This window comes from Salarias fasciatus, chromosome 4 (genome assembly GCF_902148845.1).
Source record: "Salarias fasciatus chromosome 4, fSalaFa1.1, whole genome shotgun sequence".
NCBI classification, from domain to species: Eukaryota; Metazoa; Chordata; class Actinopteri; order Blenniiformes; family Blenniidae; genus Salarias; species Salarias fasciatus.
In genome coordinates this window covers 16,115,950-16,140,628 of record NC_043748.1, presented here as the reverse complement: position 1 = coordinate 16,140,628, position 24,679 = coordinate 16,115,950, and the positions used below count along the sequence as shown (strand labels likewise).

At 39.7% G+C, this 24,679-nt stretch overlaps 1 protein-coding gene and 3 gene segments (V, D, J or C); all 4 read right to left on the bottom strand.

The window, feature by feature from the left end:
• Positions 1-7,573, bottom strand: part of LOC115387526 (immunoglobulin alpha-2 heavy chain-like) — a 42,040-nt gene extending 34,467 nt beyond the window's left edge. For both annotated transcript variants that reach the window (XM_030090269.1, XM_030090268.1), the window contains exons 1-2: positions 7,462-7,573; positions 7,066-7,373 (exon numbers count right to left, since the gene is read on the bottom strand). In XM_030090269.1, the coding sequence (XP_029946129.1) occupies positions 7,066-7,373; positions 7,462-7,510 (357 nt within the window). In that variant the 5' untranslated portion in view covers positions 7,511-7,573. The remainder of the gene's footprint in view (positions 1-7,065; positions 7,374-7,461) is intronic.
• A 2,882-nt stretch (positions 7,574-10,455) lies between these two features.
• LOC115386830 (immunoglobulin heavy variable 3-48-like) lies at positions 10,456-12,344 on the bottom strand. The segment is given in 3 exon segments: positions 10,456-10,518; positions 11,828-12,144; positions 12,233-12,344. Coding segments are annotated over 3 exon segments (429 nt in total).
• A 2,882-nt stretch (positions 12,345-15,226) lies between these two features.
• On the bottom strand, positions 15,227-17,097 carry LOC115386829 (immunoglobulin heavy variable 3-7-like). The segment is given in 3 exon segments: positions 15,227-15,289; positions 16,634-16,950; positions 17,039-17,097. Coding segments are annotated over 3 exon segments (429 nt in total).
• A 2,368-nt stretch (positions 17,098-19,465) lies between these two features.
• On the bottom strand, positions 19,466-19,932 carry LOC115386828 (Ig heavy chain V region 914-like). The segment is given in 2 exon segments: positions 19,466-19,782; positions 19,871-19,932. Coding segments are annotated over 2 exon segments (366 nt in total).
• Positions 19,933-24,679: the final 4,747 nt, after the last annotated feature.

The window sequence follows — 24,679 nt, the reverse complement described above, 5'->3', positions numbered from 1 at the left end:
CTGGACCACAGGCTGCATGTTGGACACCCCTACTTCAAAGACTCAATCTCTCAGAAAATAAAAATAAAAAAATGTTTGAAACTTGTCACATTTGTTAACTGTGTGCATTTTTATTCATTTTTTTTTTCAAATCATTGTTCTTAAGTGTCAGTAAAAGATGTTGCAAATCAATTAGAACTTCATGTCATATTTTTACCCAAATCAGTGAAGGCAGTTAACAGAGAACATTAAAGCAGTATTACATAATGAATCTCATATGATCAATCCTTTGTTATATTGTTAAAGACATTTGCAGTGAAATCTCCATTCATGGACGTTAATCATGTAAAATCAATGTGATTCAAATGGAAGTTTTCCTGGGTCAACGCAAGTTTGGTAACTAAAGTAAACAGTCAAGTTGTCCTTGTGTTTCTTTCAGTATTTTCAGAGACATCTGCTGCCTGCTATTCTCTCAGGAGAATGATCCACTTTGAGATACGCAAACGTTTTACATCAGGTTCATGTACTGCATACAGTTTTTATTTACAATATTAACACAAATATTGTTTCACTCTTTTGTCAGATAGACTTGATCATCTGTGCTTTTTGAAAACTCTTCAGTCATGTGTAAGTGTCCGCACGTCTTTATCAAAAGCTACATTTCTTCATTTTCATGGCTTCTGTCGGATCTATGAAATGTGAAAGTCTGCCATGCCATCATCAGAAGAGATACACAACATCTTCACTGTCTCTCCAGGTTGTTTCACCTCTGGAGAAGATTGTTGTAGCTGGATCTCATTTGAAACTCCTGGAAGAAGATCAAGTTATTGTCTCACCATGAACAGTGACAACAAATAATACACGCCAGAGAAGTCTGCTCTTCATTCTCATCCTGGGATTAAGAAAAACAAATAGTCCTCTAGTTTAAGATTACTGTTTCAAATATTTGTGAAATCAGTGTTTTCTTTACCAACAAAGTTTGTGGATGTTGCTGCTTTTGTCCCGTGGGCCACCACTTGTCCATGTCTGATCTGAACAGAGAACAATCTCAAACAGACAGAAGAGGATCAGTGATGGACTTTTTTTTGGATTGGAAAACATTTACTTATGTTTCATCACTGACAGAGAAAACACCTTGCAGGCTTTTGAGGAAAAAATGCACATTAAAGCTTGATATTGCCTAATATTATTGAATTTGTGAATTGAAATATTTAACATTTTAAATAAATCACTGTAGTTGCCTTTATTTATTCTGACTTACATGTCAATGAGTCTGACTGTTTTTTATGTATTTTCCTGTTTTTGTGCAGGTCTGTTGGTGCTTTGTGTCACTGTGGGGAGACGCACACAGTAGTAAACTCCTGAGTCTTCAGGCTGCATATTCTGTCCCTGAATGCTCACAGTCTGAGCCGACGTGTCTCTGCTGGAGCTGAACTTGCTCTTCAAAGCTTCATTTTGTCGTAAAGCTCCTCCACCCCACTGATGAGAAATCCAGTCCATCGGTTTTCCTTCACGCTGTCGGACCCAGCCTGTTGCATAGCTGCTATCAGTGAGAGAATAACCAGAGACCTGACAGGTGATGGACAAAGACTGTCCAGGCTGCACAACCATGGACTCTGGCTGGGTGAGATCAATACTGAGAACACCTGTGAAAACACAAATAAAAGTCATCTCCATCATTCCTATTCTTCAGTGTTTTTTTCTGTGTGGTTCTACTGAAAGCTCCTTACAGGATGCAGCTGTCAGCAGCAGTAGAGCCTCAGAGAACATGGTTGATGCTGAAGTTGAACTAATGTGATCTCTGTTGTCTTCTGACTCACACACAGGCACACACTTCCTTTTGAGTCACCCTCACTTTACATGTAGTCAAATGAATTCAGTAGGAGGTGTAAGGACATGTCCTCCAGATGGACTCTGACTGTGTCGAAACTTTAATTTACATGTTAACAATGGTTCATCTTGGATTTTCACATGAAGATATCCTCAGGGGTGTTTTCCTTGTATTGATTTGGACCATCTTCAACTCTTTTGATTGCAGTGAAAATTTGGTGCAATACATGTGATTTCAAGTGTGCTCAGTAGAAACAGAAATAAGACATAACATTCGCATAGAATTTTAGTCTCATTCAAATGAAATCAACAAGAAAAGCAAACAAATCTGAGAGTGGAAGAATTGACAGTGACTGCCCTCCAGTGTTCATTTGGTTGTCACTCCAAAGTGTAAATCAGTCCATCAATCCATCCATCTTCTCTCTCAGTTGATCCACGTCAGGGCTACAAGTGTTCTGATCATCATTGCAGACTTCTGTGGTTTTTGTTGGAGCACTTTAGACTCTTTGGGGGAATCATTTCTGAATTGACCTGTTGGGACACATGGACAGAGAGTGGGCAGCTGTTGGTGGACTGTGTGATTCAGACAAGGAGGATGAGGACCTGGTGTAGAGTTGGAAGAGCAGAGCTTTGTCAGTGGGTCTCGTTTGAACTGCAGCTCAAACCGTTGGAAATCTCCAGCCTGCAGTACATGAATGGACGAATTCAGGCAATGTGAATAATTAACCATGATGCTCATGATGAATGTTATTTATGTTGTACGAGGGGGTACCCAAAAGAAACCGGAATTTGGTCAGAAAACAATAATGAGTCCCGACTTCTGGCCATCAGATGTGCTGCAGGTAAGCCTCATGCACATCTGTGAGAAATCTGAGCTCCCAGAGTGACACTGACGCCTGTCAGGCGCTATTTATAGCAACAGAGTGCAGCAGAGGTCTGCGATTTTTTCCAAAATGGCGACATTGACTGGGAAGCCAGAGCAGCGCGCAAACATTAAATTCTGCTTTTTGCTGGGAAAAAACAGCAGCAGAAACACTCACCTTGTTGCAGCAAGCCCACAAGGATGATGCTCTGGGGAAGAATCAGGTCCATGAGTGGTTCGGGTGGTTTAAAAAGGGCCAGATGTCGGCGCGTCAGGTCCGCTCAGCAGTGAAAACAATGCTGAGCTGCTTCTTCGCTGTCCAGGGAATCGTGCACAGCGAGTTCGTCCCTCCAGGTCAGACTGTAAATCAGGACTACTACATCGAAGTCCTCAGACGGCTCCGTGAGGATGTGAGGAGGAAGCGGCCCGCGTAGTGGCGGAGTGGAGCCCGGTTGATCCACCACCACAGAGCGCCAGCGGACACGGCGCTGTGCGTCACGCAGTTTCTGGCGAAGAATGAGATGAATCTCCTCTTCCATCCGCCTTATTCGCCAGATGAAGCCTCGAGTGACTTTTTCTTGTTCCCCAAGTTGAAGAAAGAGCTGAAGGGACAGCGGTTTGCAGATGTGGAGGAGGTGACAGAAAAATCGCAGCCGGCCCAGAATGGCACAATTACGCGCGGGTCTGACGACGCATTCGTGAAGTGGGAGACACGGCTGGAGCGCTGCATTAATGCGGATGGAGACTATTTTGAAGGCGACAGTGATGTTTTATTTTGAAATGTCATAAATAAAAAGTTACAGTCAAATTCCGGATTCTTTTGGGTACACCCTCGTATTTGGACTTGGATTGGGAAAAAAGAACAGAAACACACAAAACACCAGATTCAACTAAATGGATTATTTCTGATGATGTATTCCTGAATTTCATGTCTTGTGCATTTGTTTGTTTGTTTTTTTGTTCCCACATACTGAATGCACTGAAATTGAAATAAATTGCAAGAGAGATCTCAGAAGGTGGGTTTTTGTTGAACTCTCTTCTTACTGTCTCTCACTGTGTCTCTGGCACAGTAATACACTGCTGTGTCCTCAGTCTCCAGACGGTTCATCTGCAGATACACTTGACTGCTGGAGTCGTCTCTGGAGATGATGAACCTTCCCTGGACTGACTGGGAGTAAGAGATACTACTACTTGATGTGTGGACAAAAGCAATCCACTCCAGACCTTTTCCAGGAGCCTGTCTGATCCAGGTCCAGGCTGAGCTTGAGAAGTCTAATCCTGATGTTGTGCAGATGAGTCTATGAGACTCACCGGGTCTTTTTAAGACTGGTTCAGATTCTGTTATGGACCAACCTCGAGTGCCTCCGAAAAGAAACAAAATGACCACAAACAGCATCAGATCTCTGTGAGCCATGGTGACACTGAGATTCTTTGTCTCCAAATCCAAAAAAAAATCCTCTTAAATATGGTTTAAAACTGAATCCCAGTGAGAATTTGCACAGACTCAGCTCCGCCCATACACTCATAGTTCATAGTCAAATCTAGTGCGACGATATAACCACCCAACCAATCTGACTGCTTTTAATGTTTGGTCTTTTTCATATTTTACTTAAACTTCAATGTCACATTTTTCAGTGTATTTTGATCTAGATAAAAGAAAACATTCTCTCTCACATTCATTTTGATCCTCAATGAGTTTTATTTGCTCCTTGAAATCACACAGACAGTCTCTTGCGAATCCTATGTCAGAATAAAGTTTTAAATCAACAAAAATTTTCGTCACTTTCAATTTCCATGAGAGGATTCACTGAATAATGAGTAACACTGCCCCCTGGTGGCTGCCATACCGAAACTGCAGAATTGACTAAATGCTTCAACTGTGACTGGGATGATCATGAGCTTGGAGGTTTTCTGTGTGGAGTTTGCATGTTTTCATTGTGTTTACATTGAACTGGTTTTCTGTTCTGTTGACATTCTGATTTCCTTCTGCAGTCCAAAGCCGGCATGTTTGGTTTATTCACAGATCTATATTGACTGTGAGTGTCTGTGTTCATATTGAATAACTGGTGTTGAGAGTGTATCATGCCTTCAGCACAGTGTCAGCTGGAATCAGTTTCTGTCTTTAGAGACAGTTTATTGGATAAAGCTGATATAAATGATGAGTTAATATATGGATGTATTGTGATTACCAACAAGTTTTATGTGGATGTTGCAAATTCATGTACTCCATTCCTCCTCCCTGAGTTTGAATATTATAACGTTTAATTTTCACTTTATTCAGCCATGTTGACATTTCAACTTTTTAGTCTTTTTGTGGAGCTACAATATAGCTATTCTATTTTATTCTGTTGGGTGATAAGTGTTGCTCTGCTTTGTTTGAAATCCTCAGTGTCAATGCTGTGAATTATTTATCATGTCTGTTCATTTTTTTTTTTTTTTGATGAACCAAAACCAGAAACAATTTGAGATCACTTTGAAAAAAAGTGATTCTTTAACCCGCCACAGAAAGATGAGTACTGTGGGATATTGTACAGCTGCCTCATCAGCTTCAGTCACTGTGACTCTTGCACAGTAATAAACAGCAGAGTCTTCAGCCTGCAGACTGCTCATCTGCAGAAACAGTTGCTTATTGCTGTCGTCTCTGGAGATGGTAAAGCGGCTTCCCACTGATCGACCATAGTATTTGTCCCCACTGTGAGTGATCATTGCAACCCACTCCAGTCCTTTTCCAGCAGCCTGTCTGATCCAAGCCAACCAGTAGCCGCTGACATCTAATCCAGAGGCTGTGCAGGTTAATCTGTGGGATTCTCCTGGTCTTTTGACAACCGATTCAGATTGAGTCAGAGTCTGACCATCAACACCTGTGGAGACAATAAAATAGTCACATGTAGTCATGATTAACTGTATGGAGACAACATGAAGACCAGCTGGACATGAGAAAAGCTTCACCTGCCCAGCAGACAGTTAAAAGAAGCAGTCCTATCTGATAATCCATCTTCTTCAGTCCTGTCTTCGTCCTCGTCCTTCATCATGACTGTTGTTACATATGTAGTAGGATCCCACACAGGATTTGCATCGACTCCTCCTCCCTTCATTTTCTCCTATCATGTCCTGAAATGTTCAACTTGGACAGTCACGATATGGTTTAGGGTCACTGTTTGAACATCCATCTGTCTGTCTAAAATTCTGTTTTGAAATAACTTCTGAGGAGAACAAATGAACCTGATGCAGCTGCAGTGAGCAGCGTTGAAGCAACATGAAACATTTGTGTTGGATCTCAAGAGTTCAGTGCTGCCGATCTTTTTTCTTTAACCTCCTCTGAATGAGGAATTCTAAAACTATGTGATGAAAAGGTAAAAAAGTCAATTGTATTTTCACACAGGCCTGAAATTCTTAGTCGTGACACTGAAGAAAAAAATCTGATCTAAGAGTCCATTCTTTTTTCATGCTGTTTTTTTCTCTCCGTTTTAAAAGATGAAGACAGAAAAAGAATGGCTGACCATTATGATTCAATTTTATTTTTTACCAAGCATGTATTTCGATCAAACTTTACCCAACAGTCATATCAACCAGAAAGGTCGTCTATCGTCACACTTTGACTGAACAAACATGTGTTTAAATAGGAAGCCAAAGCTCTAGAGAAAACTCTTCCACTCTTATTTTTCAGATTGTTGAAGGAAATCCAGTCACCCACAGGAAGAACATGCAAAATCCACATAGAAATAGTTCCTGTGAAACAAGTGTGCTCACCACTGTGCAGCTGTGTGGTTCAGACATAGAGATGAAAATGAAACATTGAACCAAACATCACTGTTCAAAGTCATTACATTTCTGGAAGTGTTGAATGATTTTACTCAGGGTGAGGGAGCACACTGGACAGGTCAGCAGTCCATCATAGGCCAAACACATGAGGCACAAAACCACACACACACACAGGCTTTCTCATCTCTGGTGAATCATTAGCAACTCGATGCATTTGTGGGATTAGCAGTGGAAGTGCAGTGTTTTCAGTGTGTTTGTGTGTGTACAATTTTAATAATTTAATTATTTGTTTTAAATAATAGATGAATACTTTCATCTGGCGAAATGCAACAAATGATTTTGATGATTTATTTATTCAACAAACATTTATTTATTTCACCCAAGCACAATTTTCCATCACATAAGGAAATATAATAATTTGTGTTTGACAAGGTTTGGTTTAGTTACAGGGTATTTAGATGAAGATTAATACATCAAGTTTTGTCTTTATTTCAATTGAATTAATGAATTAAATGAAGAACAAAATCATGTTTCAGAAGTAAAAAATAAAACCTTGAATAAACACTCGTGAAGGCCTGAAAACAGACGACTGTGGGATTTTGTACAGCTGTAACACTAAGCTCACACACTGTGTCTCTGGCACAGTAATAAACAGCAGAATCTTCCATTTTTAGACTGTTCATCTGCAGAAGCAGCTGATTTCTGCTGTCGTCTCTGGAGATGGTGAAGCGGCCCCGGACTGACTCAGAGTAAAATCTTCTGCTGCCACTGCTGCTGTCATGCCAGGCAATCCACTCCAGTCCTTTCCCAGGAGCCTGTCTGATCCAGGCCATATACTCGCTGCTCAGTGTGATTCCAGAGCCTGTGCAGGTCAATGTGTGGGACTCTCCTGGCTTTTTGACCACAGGATCAGACTCAGTCAGAGTCTGACTACGAGCTCCTGTCAATACAAAACACACAGTTTCACTTGCTGTCAGTAACAATATATTGAAATAGAAAACCAACATTAGGTTTGTGAAATGCTTCACCTGCCCAGCAGAGAGTTAAAAGCAGTAGTCTGAAGCTGCTGGAGGCCATCGTGTTAAACTGCCTGTTTACTGCTGTCTGTCATTCTCTGAGCAGCCAGTAAGTAGAGGTGGAAGATGTGTTTTGCATTGACTCCTCCTCATGGAAAAATAACAGGTCAGAGTGAGTCTTCTGGTGAGCTGGTTCTGGACCACAGGCTGCATGTTGGACACCCCTACTTCAAAGACTCAATCTCTCAGAAAATAAAAATGAAAAAAATGTTTGAAACTTGTCACATTTGTTAACTGTGTGCATTTTTATTTATTTATTTTTTTCAAATCATTGTTGTTAAAAGTGTCAGTGAAAGATGTTGCAAATCAATTAGAACTTCATGTCATATTTTTACCCAAATCAGTGAAGGTAGTTAACAGAGAACATTAAAGCAGTATTACATAATGAATCTCATATGATCAATCCTTTGTTATATTGTTAAAGACATTTGCAGTGAAATCTCCATTCATGGACGTTAATCATGTAAAATCAATGTGATTCAGATGGAAGTTTTCCTGGGTCAACGCAAGTTTGGTAACTAAAGTAAACAGTCAAGTTGTCATTTTGTTTCTTTCAGTATTTTCAGAGACATCTGCTGCCTGCTGTTCTCTCAGGAGAATGATCCACTTTCAAATAAGCAAATGTTTACATCAGGTTCATGTACTGCATACAGTTTTTATTTACAATATTAACACAAATATTGTTTCACTCTTTTGTCAGATAGACTTGATCATCTGTGCTTTTTGAAAACTCTTCAGTCATGTGTAAGTGTCCGCACATCTTTATCAAAAGCTACATTTCTTCATTTTCATGGCTTCTGTCGGATCTATGAAATGTGAAAGTCTGCCATGCCATCATCAGAAGAGATACACAACATCTTCACTGTCTCTCCAGGTTGTTTCACCTCTGGAGAAGATTGTTGTAGCTGGATCTCATTTGAAACTCCTGGAAGAAGATTAAGTTATTGTCTCACCATGAACAGTGACAACAAATAATACACCCCAGAGAAGTCTGCTCTTCATTCTCGTCCTGTGATTAAGAAAAGAAAATAATCCTCTAGTTTAAGCTTGTTTTTTCAAATATCTGTGAAATCAATGTTTTCTTTAGAAGCAAAGTTTGTGGATGTTGCTGCATTTGTCCCGTGAGCCACCACTTGTCCATGTCTGATCTGAACAGAGAACAACCTCAAGCAGACAGAAGAGGATCAGTGATTCACTTCTTTTTTAAGGAAGAAAGCATTTACTTGTATTTCATCAGAGCTCCAGTTGACAAACATCTTGCAGACTTTTGAAGAAAAATGCATATTAAAGCTTGACATAATATTCTTGAATTTGTGCATTGAAATATTTACCATTTTAAATAAATCACTGTAGTTGCCTTTATTTATTCTGACTTACATGTCAATGAGTCTGACTGTTTTTTATGTATTTTCCTGTTTTTGTGCAGGTCTGTTGGTACTTTGTGTCACTGTGGGGAGACGCACACAGTAGTAAACTCCTGAGTCTTCAGGCTGCATATTCTGTCCCTGAATGCTCACAGTCTGAGCCGACGTGTCTCTGCTGGAGCTGAACTTGCTCTTCAAAGCTTCATTTCCATAAAAGTCTCCTCCACCCCACTGATGAAATATCCAGTCCATCGGTTTTCCTTCACGCTGTCGGACCCAGCCTGTTGCATAGCTGCTATCAGTGAGAGAATAACCAGAGACCTGACAGGTGATGGACAAAGACTGTCCAGGCTGCACAACCATGGACTCTGGCTGGGTGAGATCAATACTGAGAACACCTGTGAAAACAAATAAAAGTCATCTCCATCATTCCTATTCTTCAGTGTTTTTGTCTGTGTGGTTCTACTGAAAGCTCCTTACAGGATGCAGCTGTCAGCAGCAGTAGAGCCTCAGAGAACATGGTTGATGCTGAAGTTGAACTAATGTGATCTCTGTTGTCTTCTGACTCACACACAGGCACACACTTCCTTTTGAGTCACCCTCACTTTACATGTAGTCAAATGAATTCAGTAGGAGGTGTAAGGACATGTCCTCTAGATGGACTCTGACTGTGTCGAAACTTTAATTTACATGTTAACAATGGTTCATCTTGGATTTTCACATGAAGATATCCTCAGGGGTGTTTTCTTTGTATTGATTTTCATCGTCTTCAGCTCTTTTGATTGCAGTCAAAATTTGGTGCAATACATGTGATTTAAAGTGTGCTCAATAGAAATAGAAATAAGTCACAAGATTCGTTCAGAATTTTATTCTCATTCAAATGAAATCAACAAGAAAAGCAAACAGATCTGAGAGTGGAAGAATTGACAGTGACTGCCCTCCAGTGTTCATTTGGTTGTCACTCCAAAGTGTAAATCAGTCCATTAATCATCCATCTTCTTTCTCATTTGAGACAGAAAGACAACATGAACGTTTGAGCATTATGATGAAGTTTTTTTTTATATTTTATTTTATCAAGCATGTGTTTTCTGTCAAACTTTACCAAACTATTCCTTTCTAGCAGAAAGGTAGTCAATAGTCACACTTTAACTGAACAAATATGTTTTTAAATAGGAAGGCAAAGCCCCAGAGAAAACCCACTCAGACACAGAGAGAACATGCAAACTCCACACAATAGAATCCTGGTTTAGAATTGTCCATCACAAACCAACAGAGGGAGTGTCAGTCATGGACTCACTGTTATTTTTCAGATTGTTGAAGGAAATCCAGTCACCCACAGGAAGAACATGCAAAATCCACATAGAAATAGTTTCTGTGAAACAAGTGTGCTCACCACTGTAGTGTGGTTCGGACATAGAGATGAAAAATGAAACTTTGAACTAAACATTGCATCACTGTTCAAAGTCATTACATTTCTGGAAGTGTTGAATATTTTTACTCAGGAAAACAAACTGTGCTTCTAATCGGCTCCACTGGTGTCTGAAGGCTTCCTGATTCATTTCTGCTACTGTGTGGGAGCTGCTCAGAGACATGAATCTGTTTGCATGAGGGTGAGGAGCCCGATCAGGACGATGAAGAGGACAGTCTGGAGGGTGAGGAGGGTGACCAGTGAAGAAGTGAGCTGTGAAACTCCAGCTTCATTTACAGCACTGCGGGCTACATACAATTTTTCCTACTTTTTGGGGGATTTTTTGTTTTGTTTTTGCTTTGTGTGTGTGTGTGTGTGTGTGTGTGTGTGTGTGTGTGTGTGTGTGTGTGTGTGTGTGTGTGTGTGTGTGTGTGTGTGTGTGTGTGTGTGTGTGTGTTTTTTTTACAGTATATTGCACTTTGATGGATGGAAGTTACTTTCTGTGTGACTAAAAAATAACAGTTTCCTTGGAAGTATGAGTGCAATGTGTGAATCAAAAGTTGAAGGTTCTTGTTACTGTAAAATGCTTTTTTTTTCATTTTCTCAAACAAAATGTATCCTGTTAGCCAAACAACCCCAAAAAACAAAAACAATCTCAGGAACCATTGTGAATGAAGGACTGGGCTCAGACAGGAAGGTAGATGAGGAATATTTCAATGGTCCTCTGCCTTAAAGACAAAACATCGAAACATTTTGACTTGCAGTGCTCACATGATTCCAAAAGGACAAAGCATTTTGAGGGCATTGACCGTCTGTTTGAGAAAGAAATGTAGTTTTGATACCTGAGTGAAGTGTTCTGGAAGAGATCTGAGCTTTGACAGGTGAACCATGTGGTTTTGCTGAACCGTCCAGGTTGTTTTTGACAAGGGGACCAAGAGAATACAGAATGTCTGGTCTGATTCGAGAAATGAGGCAAAGCTGTTGAGAAGGATCTTTGTATTTTGGTGCCACTGAGATATGGGAAAGAAATGTAGGGTTGAAACATGAGTGAACAGTTTTGGGAGAGAGAGATGAGCTTTTGCAAGTGAACTATGGTGTTGAGCTGAACTGTAAGACCGTTTGACCAAATGATCAGTGTTTATGTGTGTGTGTGTGTGTGTGTGTGTGTGTGTGTGAGTGCGATGCGTGCGTGCCTGTGTAAAATTTTAATCAGTTTTTTAAATAAAAGAATTGTTTCATCTGATGTAATGCAACAAATGATGTTGATGATTTATTTATTCAACAAATATGCATTTATTTGACCCAAGCACTATTTTCCATCACATGAGGAATCATATTTATTTGTCTTTTACAAGGTTCAATTTGTTTACAGGGTATTTAGATGAAGATTAACACATTACGTTTTATCTTAATTCAATTAAATTAATGAATCAAATGAATTAAAAAAAATGTTTCAGAAGTAAAAAATGAAAACCTTTAAAAGCAACCTTGAAGGCCTGAAAACAGACGACTGTGGGATTTTGTACAGCTGTAACATGAAGCTCACACAGCGTGTGTCTCTGGCACAGTAATAAACAGCAGAATCTTCCATTTTTAGACTGTTCATCTGCAGAAGCAGCTGATTTCTGCTGTCGTCTCTGGAGATGGTGAAGCGGCCCCGGACTGACTCAGAGTAAAATCTTCTGCTGCCACTGCTGCTGTCATGCCAGGCAATCCACTCCAGTCCTTTCCCAGGAGCCTGTCTGATCCAGGCCATATACTCGCTGCTCAGTGTGATTCCAGAGCCTGTGCAGGTCAATGTGTGGGACTCTCCTGGCTTTTTGACCACAGGATCAGACTCAGTCAGAGTCTGACTACGAGCTCCTGTCAATACAAAACACACAGTTTCACTTGCTGTCAGTAACAATATATTGAAATAGAAAACCAACATTAGGTTTGTGAAATGCTTCACCTGCCCAGCAGAGAGTTAAAAGCAGTAGTCTGAAGCTGCTGGAGGCCATCGTGTTAAACTGCCTGTTTACTGCTGTCTGTCATTCTCTGAGCAGCCAGTAAGTAGAGGTGGAAGATGTGTTTTGCATTGACTCCTCCTCATGGAAAAATAACAGGTCAGAGTGAGTCTTCTGGTGAGCTGGTTCTGGACCACAGGCTGCATGTTGGACACCCCTACTTCAAAGACTCAATCTCTCAGAAAATAAAAATGAAAAAAATGTTTGAAACTTGTCACATTTGTTAACTGTGTGCATTTTTATTTATTTATTTTTTTCAAATCATTGTTGTTAAAAGTGTCAGTGAAAGATGTTGCAAATCAATTAGAACTTCATGTCATATTTTTACCCAAATCAGTGAAGGTAGTTAACAGAGAACATTAAAGCAGTATTACATAATGAATCTCATATGATCAATCCTTTGTTATATTGTTAAAGACATTTGCAGTGAAATCTCCATTCATGGACGTTAATCATGTAAAATCAATGTGATTCAGATGGAAGTTTTCCTGGGTCAACGCAAGTTTGGTAACTAAAGTAAACAGTCAAGTTGTCATTTTGTTTCTTTCAGTATTTTCAGAGACATCTGCTGCCTGCTGTTCTCTCAGGAGAATGATCCACTTTCAAATAAGCAAATGTTTACATCAGGTTCATGTACTGCATACAGTTTTTATTTACAATATTAACACAAATATTGTTTCACTCTTTTGTCAGATAGACTTGATCATCTGTGCTTTTTGAAAACTCTTCAGTCATGTGTAAGTGTCCGCACATCTTTATCAAAAGCTACATTTCTTCATTTTCATGGCTTCTGTCGGATCTATGAAATGTGAAAGTCTGCCATGCCATCATCAGAAGAGATACACAACATCTTCACTGTCTCTCCAGGTTGTTTCACCTCTGGAGAAGATTGTTGTAGCTGGATCTCATTTGAAACTCCTGGAAGAAGATTAAGTTATTGTCTCACCATGAACAGTGACAACAAATAATACACCCCAGAGAAGTCTGCTCTTCATTCTCGTCCTGTGATTAAGAAAAGAAAATAATCCTCTAGTTTAAGCTTGTTTTTTCAAATATCTGTGAAATCAATGTTTTCTTTAGAAGCAAAGTTTGTGGATGTTGCTGCATTTGTCCCGTGAGCCACCACTTGTCCATGTCTGATCTGAACAGAGAACAACCTCAAGCAGACAGAAGAGGATCAGTGATTCACTTCTTTTTTAAGGAAGAAAGCATTTACTTGTATTTCATCAGAGCTCCAGTTGACAAACATCTTGCAGACTTTTGAAGAAAAATGCATATTAAAGCTTGACATAATATTCTTGAATTTGTGCATTGAAATATTTACCATTTTAAATAAATCACTGTAGTTGCCTTTATTTATTCTGACTTACATGTCAATGAGTCTGACTGTTTTTTATGTATTTTCCTGTTTTTGTGCAGGTCTGTTGGTACTTTGTGTCACTGTGGGGAGACGCACACAGTAGTAAACTCCTGAGTCTTCAGGCTGCATATTCTGTCCCTGAATGCTCACAGTCTGAGCCGACGTGTCTCTGCTGGAGCTGAACTTGCTCTTCAAAGCTTCATTTCCATAAAAGTCTCCTCCACCCCACTGATGAAATATCCAGTCCATCGGTTTTCCTTCACGCTGTCGGACCCAGCCTGTTGCATAGCTGCTATCAGTGAGAGAATAACCAGAGACCTGACAGGTGATGGACAAAGACTGTCCAGGCTGCACAACCATGGACTCTGGCTGGGTGAGATCAATACTGAGAACACCTGTGAAAACAAATAAAAGTCATCTCCATCATTCCTATTCTTCAGTGTTTTTGTCTGTGTGGTTCTACTGAAAGCTCCTTACAGGATGCAGCTGTCAGCAGCAGTAGAGCCTCAGAGAACATGGTTGATGCTGAAGTTGAACTAATGTGATCTCTGTTGTCTTCTGACTCACACACAGGCACACACTTCCTTTTGAGTCACCCTCACTTTACATGTAGTCAAATGAATTCAGTAGGAGGTGTAAGGACATGTCCTCTAGATGGACTCTGACTGTGTCGAAACTTTAATTTACATGTTAACAATGGTTCATCTTGGATTTTCACATGAAGATATCCTCAGGGGTGTTTTCTTTGTATTGATTTTCATCGTCTTCAGCTCTTTTGATTGCAGTCAAAATTTGGTGCAATACATGTGATTTAAAGTGTGCTCAATAGAAATAGAAATAAGTCACAAGATTCGTTCAGAATTTTATTCTCATTCAAATGAAATCAACAAGAAAAGCAAACAGATCTGAGAGTGGAAGAATTGACAGTGACTGCCCTCCAGTGTTCATTTGGTTGTCACTCCAAAGTGTAAATCAGTCCATTAATCATCCATCTTCTTTCTCATTTGAGACAGAAAGACAACATGAACGTTTGAGCATTATGATGAAGTTTTTTTTTATATTTTATTTTATCAAGCATGTGTTTTCTGTCAAACTTTACCAAACTATTCCTTTCTAGCAGAAAGGTAGTCAATAGTCACACTTTAACTGAACAAATATGTTTTTAAATAGGAAGGCAAAGCCCCAGAGAAAACCCACTCAGACACAGAGAGAACATGCAAACTCCACACAATAGAATCCTGGTTTAGAATTGTCCATCACAAACCAACAGAGGGAGTGTCAGTCATGGACTCACTGTTATTTTTCAGATTGTTGAAGGAAATCCAGTCACCCACAGGAAGAACATGCAAAATCCACATAGAAATAGTTTCTGTGAAACAAGTGTGCTCACCACTGTAGTGTGGTTCGGACATAGAGATGAAAAATGAAACTTTGAACTAAACATTGCATCACTGTTCAAAGTCATTACATTTCTGGAAGTGTTGAATATTTTTACTCAGGAAAACAAACTGTGCTTCTAATCGGCTCCACTGGTGTCTGAAGGCTTCCTGATTCATTTCTGCTACTGTGTGGGAGCTGCTCAGAGACATGAATCTGTTTGCATGAGGGTGAGGAGCCCGATCAGGACGATGAAGAGGACAGTCTGGAGGGTGAGGAGGGTGACCAGTGAAGAAGTGAGCTGTGAAACTCCAGCTTCATTTACAGCACTGCGGGCTACATACAATTTTTCCTACTTTTTGGGGGATTTTTTGTTTTGTTTTTGCTTTGTGTGTGTGTGTGTGTGTGTGTGTGTGTGTGTGTGTGTGTGTGTGTGTGTGTGTGTGTGTGTGTGTGTGTGTGTGTTTTTTTTTACAGTATATTGCACTTTGATGGATGGAAGTTACTTTCTGTGTGACTAAAAAATAACAGTTTCCTTGGAAGTATGAGTGCAATGTGTGAATCAAAAGTTGAAGGTTCTTGTTACTGTAAAATGCTTTTTTTTCATTTTCTCAAACAAAATGTATCCTGTTAGCCAAACAACCCCAAAAAACAAAAACAATCTCAGGAACCATTGTGAATGAAGGACTGGGCTCAGACAGGAAGGTAGATGAGGAATATTTCAATGGTCCTCTGCCTTAAAGACAAAACATCGAAACATTTTGACTTGCAGTGCTCACATGATTCCAAAGGACAAAGCATTTTGAGGGCATTGACCGTCTGTTTGAGAAAGAAATGTAGTTTTGATACCTGAGTGAAGTGTTCTGGAAGAGATCTGAGCTTTGACAGGTGAACCATGTGGTTTTGCTGAACCGTCCAGGTTGTTTTTGACAAGGGGACCAAGAGAATACAGAATGTCTGGTCTGATTCGAGAAATGAGGCAAAGCTGTTGAGAAGGATCTTTGTATTTTGGTGCCACTGAGATATGGGAAAGAAATGTAGGGTTGAAACATGAGTGAACAGTTTTGGGAGAGAGAGATGAGCTTTTGCAAGTGAACTATGGTGTTGAGCTGAACTGTAAGACCGTTTGACCAAATGATCAGTGTTTATGTGTGTGTGTGTGTGTGTGTGTGTGTGTGTGTGTGTGTGTGTGTGTGTGTGTGTGTGTGTGTGTGTGTGTGTGTGTGTGTGTGTGTGTGAGTGCGATGCGTGCGTGCCTGTGTAAAATTTTAATCAGTTTTTTAAATAAAAGAATTGTTTCATCTGATGTAATGCAACAAATGATGTTGATGATTTATTTATTCAACAAATATGCATTTATTTGACCCAAGCACTATTTTCCATCACATGAGGAATCATATTTATTTGTCTTTTACAAGGTTCAATTTGTTTACAGGGTATTTAGATGAAGATTAACACATTACGTTTTATCTTAATTCAATTAAATTAATGAATCAAATGAATTAAAAAAAATGTTTCAGAAGTAAAAAATGAAAACCTTTAAAAGCAACCTTGAAGGCCTGAAAACAGACGACTGTGGGATTTTGTACAGCTGTAACATGAAGCTCACACAGCGTGTGTCTCTGGCACAGTAATAAACAGCAGAATCTTCCATTTTTAGACTGTTCATCTGCAGAAGCAGCTGATTTCTGCTGTCGTCTCTGGAGATGGTGAAGCGGCCCCGAACTGACTCAGAGTAATATCTGCTGCTACTACTGCCAGCGTAGTGCAAGGCAATCCACTCCAGTCCTTTCCCAGGAGCCTGTCTGATCCAGGCCATCCAGTAGCTGCTCATTGTGAATCCAGAGCCTGTACAGGTCAATGTGTGGGACTCTCCTGGCTTTTTGATCACAGGATCAGACTCAGTCAGAGTCTGACTACGAGCTCCTGTCAATACAAAACACACAGTTTCACTTGCTGTCAGTAACAATATACTGAAATAGAAAACCAACATAAGGTTTGTGAAATGCTTCACCTGCCCAGCAGAGAGTGAAAAGCAGTAGTCTGAAGCTGCTGGAGGCCATCGTGTTAAACTGCCTGTTTACTGCTGTCTGTCATTCTCTGAGCAGCCAGTAAGTAGAGGTGGAAGATGTGTTTTGCATTGACTCCTCCTCATGGAAAAATCAGCTTTGCTTTAGTTATTTGCATTTGCTTTCATGGTATAAAATATGAGGGACAATTTCATTGTAATATTTAATTTATTGTTTAATTTGTCAGTTTCCTGATTTATTTCAAAACAATGTTTTTTATTCAGATTATGATATTAATATCAGTACATGACTTTGTCCAACTTAGGGCACTGGAGCTGATCACATCTGTCTATAGAAGTCAAGATACAGCCTGGACATGTTTTCATTCAGTCACAGAGGGGAGAAAAATAACAGGTAAGGTAAGGTGCTTTATTTGTCATTATACACTGAATGTACAACGAAATTCGTCCTCTACATTTAACCCATCCTTCGATGCCGCTGAGGCATTCCGTAAGGAGGAGCAGTGGGCAGCTACCGAGAGCGCCGGGGACCCTTCTCCAGATGGAGAGTCAGGCTGATGGTCAGACTCACCTGACTGGAGGATTGACCTATGATGCATGTTATCGGGAACATGAAAATCACATCAACATCTGCAGATAGTTTAACAGTAACCAGTCAGCCTCGAATGCATTTTTGATGTTGAAAAAATACAAACATGCACACTATTGAAAAAGACAGAAAAAAAGAGAAACAATTAACTATATATTTAGGATAGGTATAATTAAATAACAGATATAAACTAAAGAACATAATTAAATATAGTTTAAATATGAATTTAAGACAGATATAATCAAATACCAAATATAGACTAACAGAAATGAATAAGATATAAATTACATATAAATCTAAGACAGATATACTTAAATAAATATAAGATATACACTAGCAGACACAAATCAAATATAATTTAAATGTACATTTAAGACAAATAGCCTTGACAGCTCCATGAAAACATTTTTATTCGTTCTTTCTCCTCCCAGGAAACAGCCAGGTTTCCTTCACAGTAATCAAATCACTGTAACGGAGGTTATGTTATGTGAATTTTACTCCTCAATTTTCCAATTCTGCCACCAAATGATGACGACTCGCCCTGCTTAACCTCTGATTGGCTCTGACCGGAAGACAGTAGACGTTTAGAGCAACCAATCACAAAGGAGAGAGGGGTTGAGTGGCGTCAACTCAAAGCCCGCCCCCTCAGTGCCAAAGGTCAACACCACCGCGCGTGCAGAAACAAATCACATGCGCACAAAAAGTGATGTCGCGCGCAGTAAAAAGTGACCGCGCACGCAGAGAGGCATCGCGAGCGCACAGAGAGTGGTTTGACTGTGCGCACATTTTTTTTTTTTTTTTTTTGCCCGCGGAATTTTGGCACTAAAATGACGCCATACACTACACTGACAGAAACAGAATCCCCACTGTGAATCTGGACTTGGAAACCTGTCAGGCGAGAGTTCAACCTCCACCACAGTGTGAAAGAAGATTGAAATAACAGTTTGACAAACAAGCAAATTTTGTCTTGAAGTGTGGAGCGAAGATCAGGTTTAAAACAAGTCAATTGGGGTAGAAAGTGGAAATTTGCCCCCCCCCCCCCCCCCCCCCCCCCCAAAAAAAAAAAAACCAAAAACAAAAAAACAAACAAAACAATCACAACCTTTCCTGGCCTCATCAAGAGTCGATTCTGCTGCTTCTTTTTTGCAGGAGTCAACATTTTCTAGTTTTGACTCTTGACTCGTCTTGTTTCACACTAGCGGTCCTTTCTACTCCATTTAGCATTTCACCTCCTTACAGTCACATCAAGATGTAATGCTCTTCATAAAAACTAAATGTTGGATTTGATTTTAAATTTTCATCTGATGAAATTTCACGGTCAAATATGCAGATGTAGAATCATGGACAGAAGATCTGAGGGTGACAGTGGAAGTTAGATTTGACAAAGCTTCAGCTTGCTTCTGTGTTAACATGTCTTTATGGATCAGTACAATCACTTGAGGCTTCAGTAAACAGCAGATTGGTAAAATAATAGAAAAAGTCATTAATCTTATTCTGCAAATAGCAGAGAAGTAATTAAACGTTAAAAATACTATTGACATGATAACAGATGTTATTATGATGGACATTGCAGACGTCCTTCGGTGACAAACCTTCAGACAAATGAAGATCTGTTGAGCTGTGATTTTTTTTTCCCTTTATTTGTGCAAAATGTGTGAGTGTATATTTCTGGCCTTTCTGAGTTCATGTGCAAACTTGTTTCTCAAAGCCAAGACAGTTCGCATTCTCATTTTTTTGTGGTTTTGTAGCTCCTCCTCTGGCAGCTTCATGTTATAGGTTTTCAGGCTCAGTGAGTTTTTGCTTCACTCTACTGAAGGTTTGCATCACTGTGACTCTCTGGCACAGTAATAAACAGCAGAATCTTCCATTTTTAGACTGTTCATCTGCAGAAGCAGCTGATTTCTGCTGTCGTCTCTGGAGATGGTGAAGCGGCCCCGGACTGACTCAGAGTAATAACTTGTGCCACTACTGCCGTCGTCAAGCCAGGCAATCCACTCCAGTCCTTTCCCAGGAGCCTGTCTGATCCAGGCCATATCGTAGCTGCTCATTGTGAATCCAGAGCCTGTACAGGTCAATGTGTGGGACTCTCCTGGCTTTTTGACCACAGGATCAGACTCAGTCAGAGTCTGACTACGAGCTCCTGTCAATACAAAACACACAGTTTCACTTGCTGTCAGTGACAATATACTGAAATAGAAAACCAACATAAGGTTTGTGAAATGCTTCACCTGCCCAGCAGAGAGTTAAAACCAGTAGTCTGAAGCTGCTGGAGGCCATCGTGTTAAACTGCCTGTTTACTGCTGTCTGTCATTCTCTGAGCAGCCAGTAAGTAGAAGTGGAAGATGTGTTTTGCATTGACTCCTCCTAAAGAGTTTAGTCATTTGTATTTGTTTTCAGGGAAGAAAATATGAGAGACATTTTAATTTAAATGTCTTATTTATTATTTGAATTATTAATATGTTGATTTTTCTATTTCAAAAACATGTGTTTCATTCAGATTATAATAAATCCTTCTTCGAGACTACTTTATCCAACTTAGTGTCACAGGGCGCTGGAGCTGCTCACATCTGTCAATGGAGGAACTCAAGTTCCACACAGGACAGGTTTTCATTCGGTCACAGAGAAGAAAATCACACAAAATCACATCAACATCTACGGACAGTTTAATAGTCACATGTCAGCCTCAAATGCATGACTGATTGTTTGAAACCAGGAAAAAGAAAATAATCGTGCTCTTCACTGATGGGACTTTTGTTCCAGGCATTGAGACAGAGGAACATCTGTTGATTTTTGAGTTGTTTCTTTATATTCTGTGAGATGTGAGTTTATTTGTCTTGCGTTTCTGGGTTCATGTGCAAAGCCTCTCACAGCCATGATGATTTATACAGTGATGAAGTTCCCTGCTTCTTCTTTTTGTGGTATTGTAGCGCCTCCTCTGGTCATTTCATACCATCAGTTTTCAGGTTTATTTGTTCACATTTCACATGTGTAAAAATATTGATGACTATAAAAAATGTCATAAGTATTAAATAAATAACAAAAATTGATCCTGACAAATGTCCAGATCACACAGCAAAAACACATGAGCTTTGTCAAAGACAGAGAGGACTCACAGGAGCCAGCTGCACAGAGCAACAGGACAGCAACAGAAAACATGGTTGATGGTGAGCTGATGAGCAGCAAACTGTGGTGAGAGCTGAATGTTTTTATAGCTGCTTCATGCAGAACGCCACCGTGTTTGTATAAAGTTTATCAAACTGCTGTTGTTCTAACTGGAGCCAGTGGAAAAGAGTATTATTTATTTGCAAAGTTTTAACAAATTTACTGAACTGGGAGATCACATTACTATTCCCTAATGTTACTATAACACACAGAGCATTCACTGGAACAAATTTAGGATTTGTGCTCATTTTTTACACAGCTACCTTCAACTGACATTGAGAAAGTTTAATAAAATATATTTTGCTGTGACATGCTCAAGACATCAGTAACAAATATTAGTCAAATTCAGAAATTGAGGGAAACTGAAGATGTTCGCCTGATAAATAAAAACACCTGATAAATAAAAAACAAAACCAGTATAATTTTCTCAAATGATATAATACACAGGAAACACTTATTAAAGTCACTTTATAATCAGATTCTTGCTGAATCTGTGGTATTTCAATCATAGTATGAATCCATCTTCATGCTGGCAGCACTTGCAGACTTATTTTCCTGAAAACATTTAAATTAATGCTGAAGTCTGTCAAAATCTGCATGTTTCCAGAGATAAGAATTATGCGAATTTTCTCAGCAGATGTTTGAAGACAAAGAAATTGAGATACTTGGTGGTTTGACTGGCAAATGGCTGCTCAGGAGCTGAAACAAACTCAACAAAACTCAAAAGGAAAAGAAAGTATTGATGAGCAGCTTTTTGTGGAGGTAGTCTCTCATCTGTTTTTTTCTTCTCTTCCTGAATTGGAAATAAATGACAGTCTATCATTTTGTGCCTTTTTATTTCTCTCATTCAAAGTTTTGTTTGATTAGATTCATTCTTGTGAAACAGGAATTGGCAGGAAGAGCATCTGCTGTGAAGTCAAAGTTATCCTGGACCAGAACACTGAATGAAGTTGAGATAATCTTGAATGATTTCTTTGAGCGGTGCCTGTATTGTTCTTTTTGCTCATTGTTGGTGTTGATGTCCTGAATGTTTATCGCCAATCTGTCAACTGTATTGATAATACGACTTGAATGGTGGCTGGTAAAGTCAGGTTTATAATTATTTTCTCCATCAAGTTGTCTCAGCAAACTGTCCATTCTTTGAAAAGGTTTGATTCTGGGTTTGAGGCCTGCAGCCTGGAGCTTCCATATCCTCCTTCAGCATGCATTAATGTTCTCCACGAGTTCTGCCCTGTTGCTACAATGCAAAGACATGACGAGTCAACAGATGACTCTGAGTCTGGAGTCAACTGTCAGTTCAGTAAGGTCGCTTTTGGCAAGACAGAAAACAGTTTGATGCAATAACAAGACATTTTCCTAAAGCTCCTTTTACTTTTAGGGTGTTTCATATTTCAGATGCTTAAAACATTTATTTTCTTTCCTCACTTCCAGAAAACTGTTCTGCATTTCCTCTTACATTCACCATTTTGAATACATTTCTCATATTACAGAAGGACGTCAAACATGTTGTTGGTGAGCTTGAGGAATGGGAAGTTAAACCACAACAGCTGCCGTTTCCTCAGTTTTGCACATTTATTTTTTTTAATCCTTAATTAATGACCTGTACTGGCCCCAGTTGTTTTTTTATGGAGTTCTATTGCAGGGCTTGTTTTAATAAAAAAAAAAATTCCTCAGACTTCCTTTTCTCATTTCAAGGTTCAATCAGAGAGCAGTGAGTGGTTTTTATTGGTTCTTTTCAGTTTTTTAGTCACTGCAAAAGAAACTAAAATGTGTGGAACAGTACGAGGTGAGAAAGAGGGAGGAAAAGGGCAGAGGAAAGAAGAAGAATTAAAAAAATGAAACAAAGGAGTAAATCAAGATCGACACACACACACACACACACTTAACAATACAGTACAGTAGGATTTTGAATGACCTCTAAAGGAGCTTCAGTCACTGTGGGAGTCGAGCACAATAATAAACGGCTGAATCTTCAGTGCTGAGACTGTTCATCTGTAAATACACCTGCTGTTTGTCATTGTCTCTGGAGATTGTAAACCTCCCTTGAACTGACTGAGAGTAACGTTGAGTGCTCGTCCAGGGTTTCTTGACCCTGGTCCTCAAGGCCCAGTGTCCTGCATGTTTCACCTCTCTCCCAGTTGGAACACACCTGATTGCAATAAGAGCTAATTACTGGGCTGCTTGTAAAGAAGCTCTTACTGCATTAGCTCTCATTGCAATCAGGTGTGTTCCAACTGGGAGAGAGGTGAAACATGCAGGACACTGGGCCTTGAGGACCAGGGTTAAGAAACCCTGTGCTCGTCCATCCAGTCCATGTCATAATCACGAAATGTGAATCCAGAAGCTGTACAAGTCAGAGTGTGTGATTCTCCAGGGTTTTTAAGAACTGATCCAGGTTCAGAGTATGAGCACCAGTACCTGTCAGGACAAATGAAGAAGACTGGTGTGAGAACTGTTGTCCTTGCATCAGAATAATCATTGAAAATGTTGACTCTTCACCTGCCCAGCAGAGCGTTAACAGCAGCAGTCCTCTGACGACGTCCATCATGGAAAACTGGGGATCACTGCTCTGCTTCTGTGCAGATAAGTAAGAAAGACAAATGATGTTTTGCATTAACTCCTCCTCAACATACACACGTGCACACACATTCGTGTGATGTGCACAGCACAGTTGTTCAATGCAAATATTGCATGTTTTGCCAAAAGATTAAACTGGATTAAACGCTGAATATATTGACATTTTCGTCCCATTATACTCTGCGTCACAGTGAACAAAAGCTTGAGCGTTTGAATTTACAAGGTTAATATGGCAAAATTTAGCATAAATGTGTATGACAACCCTGCTCTCGAAGATCTCTGTGGAAAATAAGAGTGTTGTGTTTATTAGGGTCCAACATGTTTACATTGAAGGACTGAGGAAAAATAATAATAATGAAATGTTCCTTTCATTGGTCCAAAAACATCCATGTGAGGTTAACTGGTGTCTCTGATTTCTCCCTAGGTGTGAATGTGTGTGTGTCTGTGTGTATGGGCTGGCGAACATGTCCTGTGTGGCTTTTTCTTGATCAATTTAATTATTGCCACGATGTAGGTCAGTAGTCCCCCATCTGTTCGTTCCTGGAGCCTCTCCAGATTGCCTTCTAAAAAGGCTCTGGAACCCCTTGCTGATTTGTCATTTTCCAAAACATTACAGTGAAGCTCCAACACCGGCAGAAATTGTAAATTTTGTCATTTTGTCTTGATACTCTGGATAACAGCTCCAAACTGAATTTCCCATCGAGGATCAATAAAGTTTCTTGAATCTTTAATTTACACAGAGAAAGAGTCGGTGCTCTTTCGTAAGGTTCCACCTTTGGGATCGTTTTCAAAAAGTTGCATTTTCAGCTGCTTCGAGCACCGTTCTCATGTAAACTAAAGGTTTTTTTATGAGGTGGACTGACTTTGACACATAGCTGTAACCTTCAGGCTCTGTAAAAAAGTTAAGCTCGCTGGTTCAGTGTAAGAGTGCGTTTATATAAGAACGAATTGTGTATCCGGAGATTAGATTGAAGATTAATTCTTCCGTTATGCTTAATATGAAAGAATAAAGCAGACAGGAACAGGGGTAAATAAAAATGAGGTGACTCACATGAGTTTATGTGAGTGTTTCCTGTCATATTAATGCAGGATAATAAACAAGGTGGCCGCCAACATTTGGATGTTTGTTTTTTTTTTTTTTTTTCAAATCAACCCAAAGCAGTGAAAGGAGTAGGTCGTCTATTTTTGATCAAGTAGCTCATGAAGTGTTCCTGCTCTCGCCGTGTGTTTGTTTGTCACGAGTCGCGCCAACTCGTGGTTCGCTTGGATGCATATTAATGCATTTGAGAGCCTTCAAT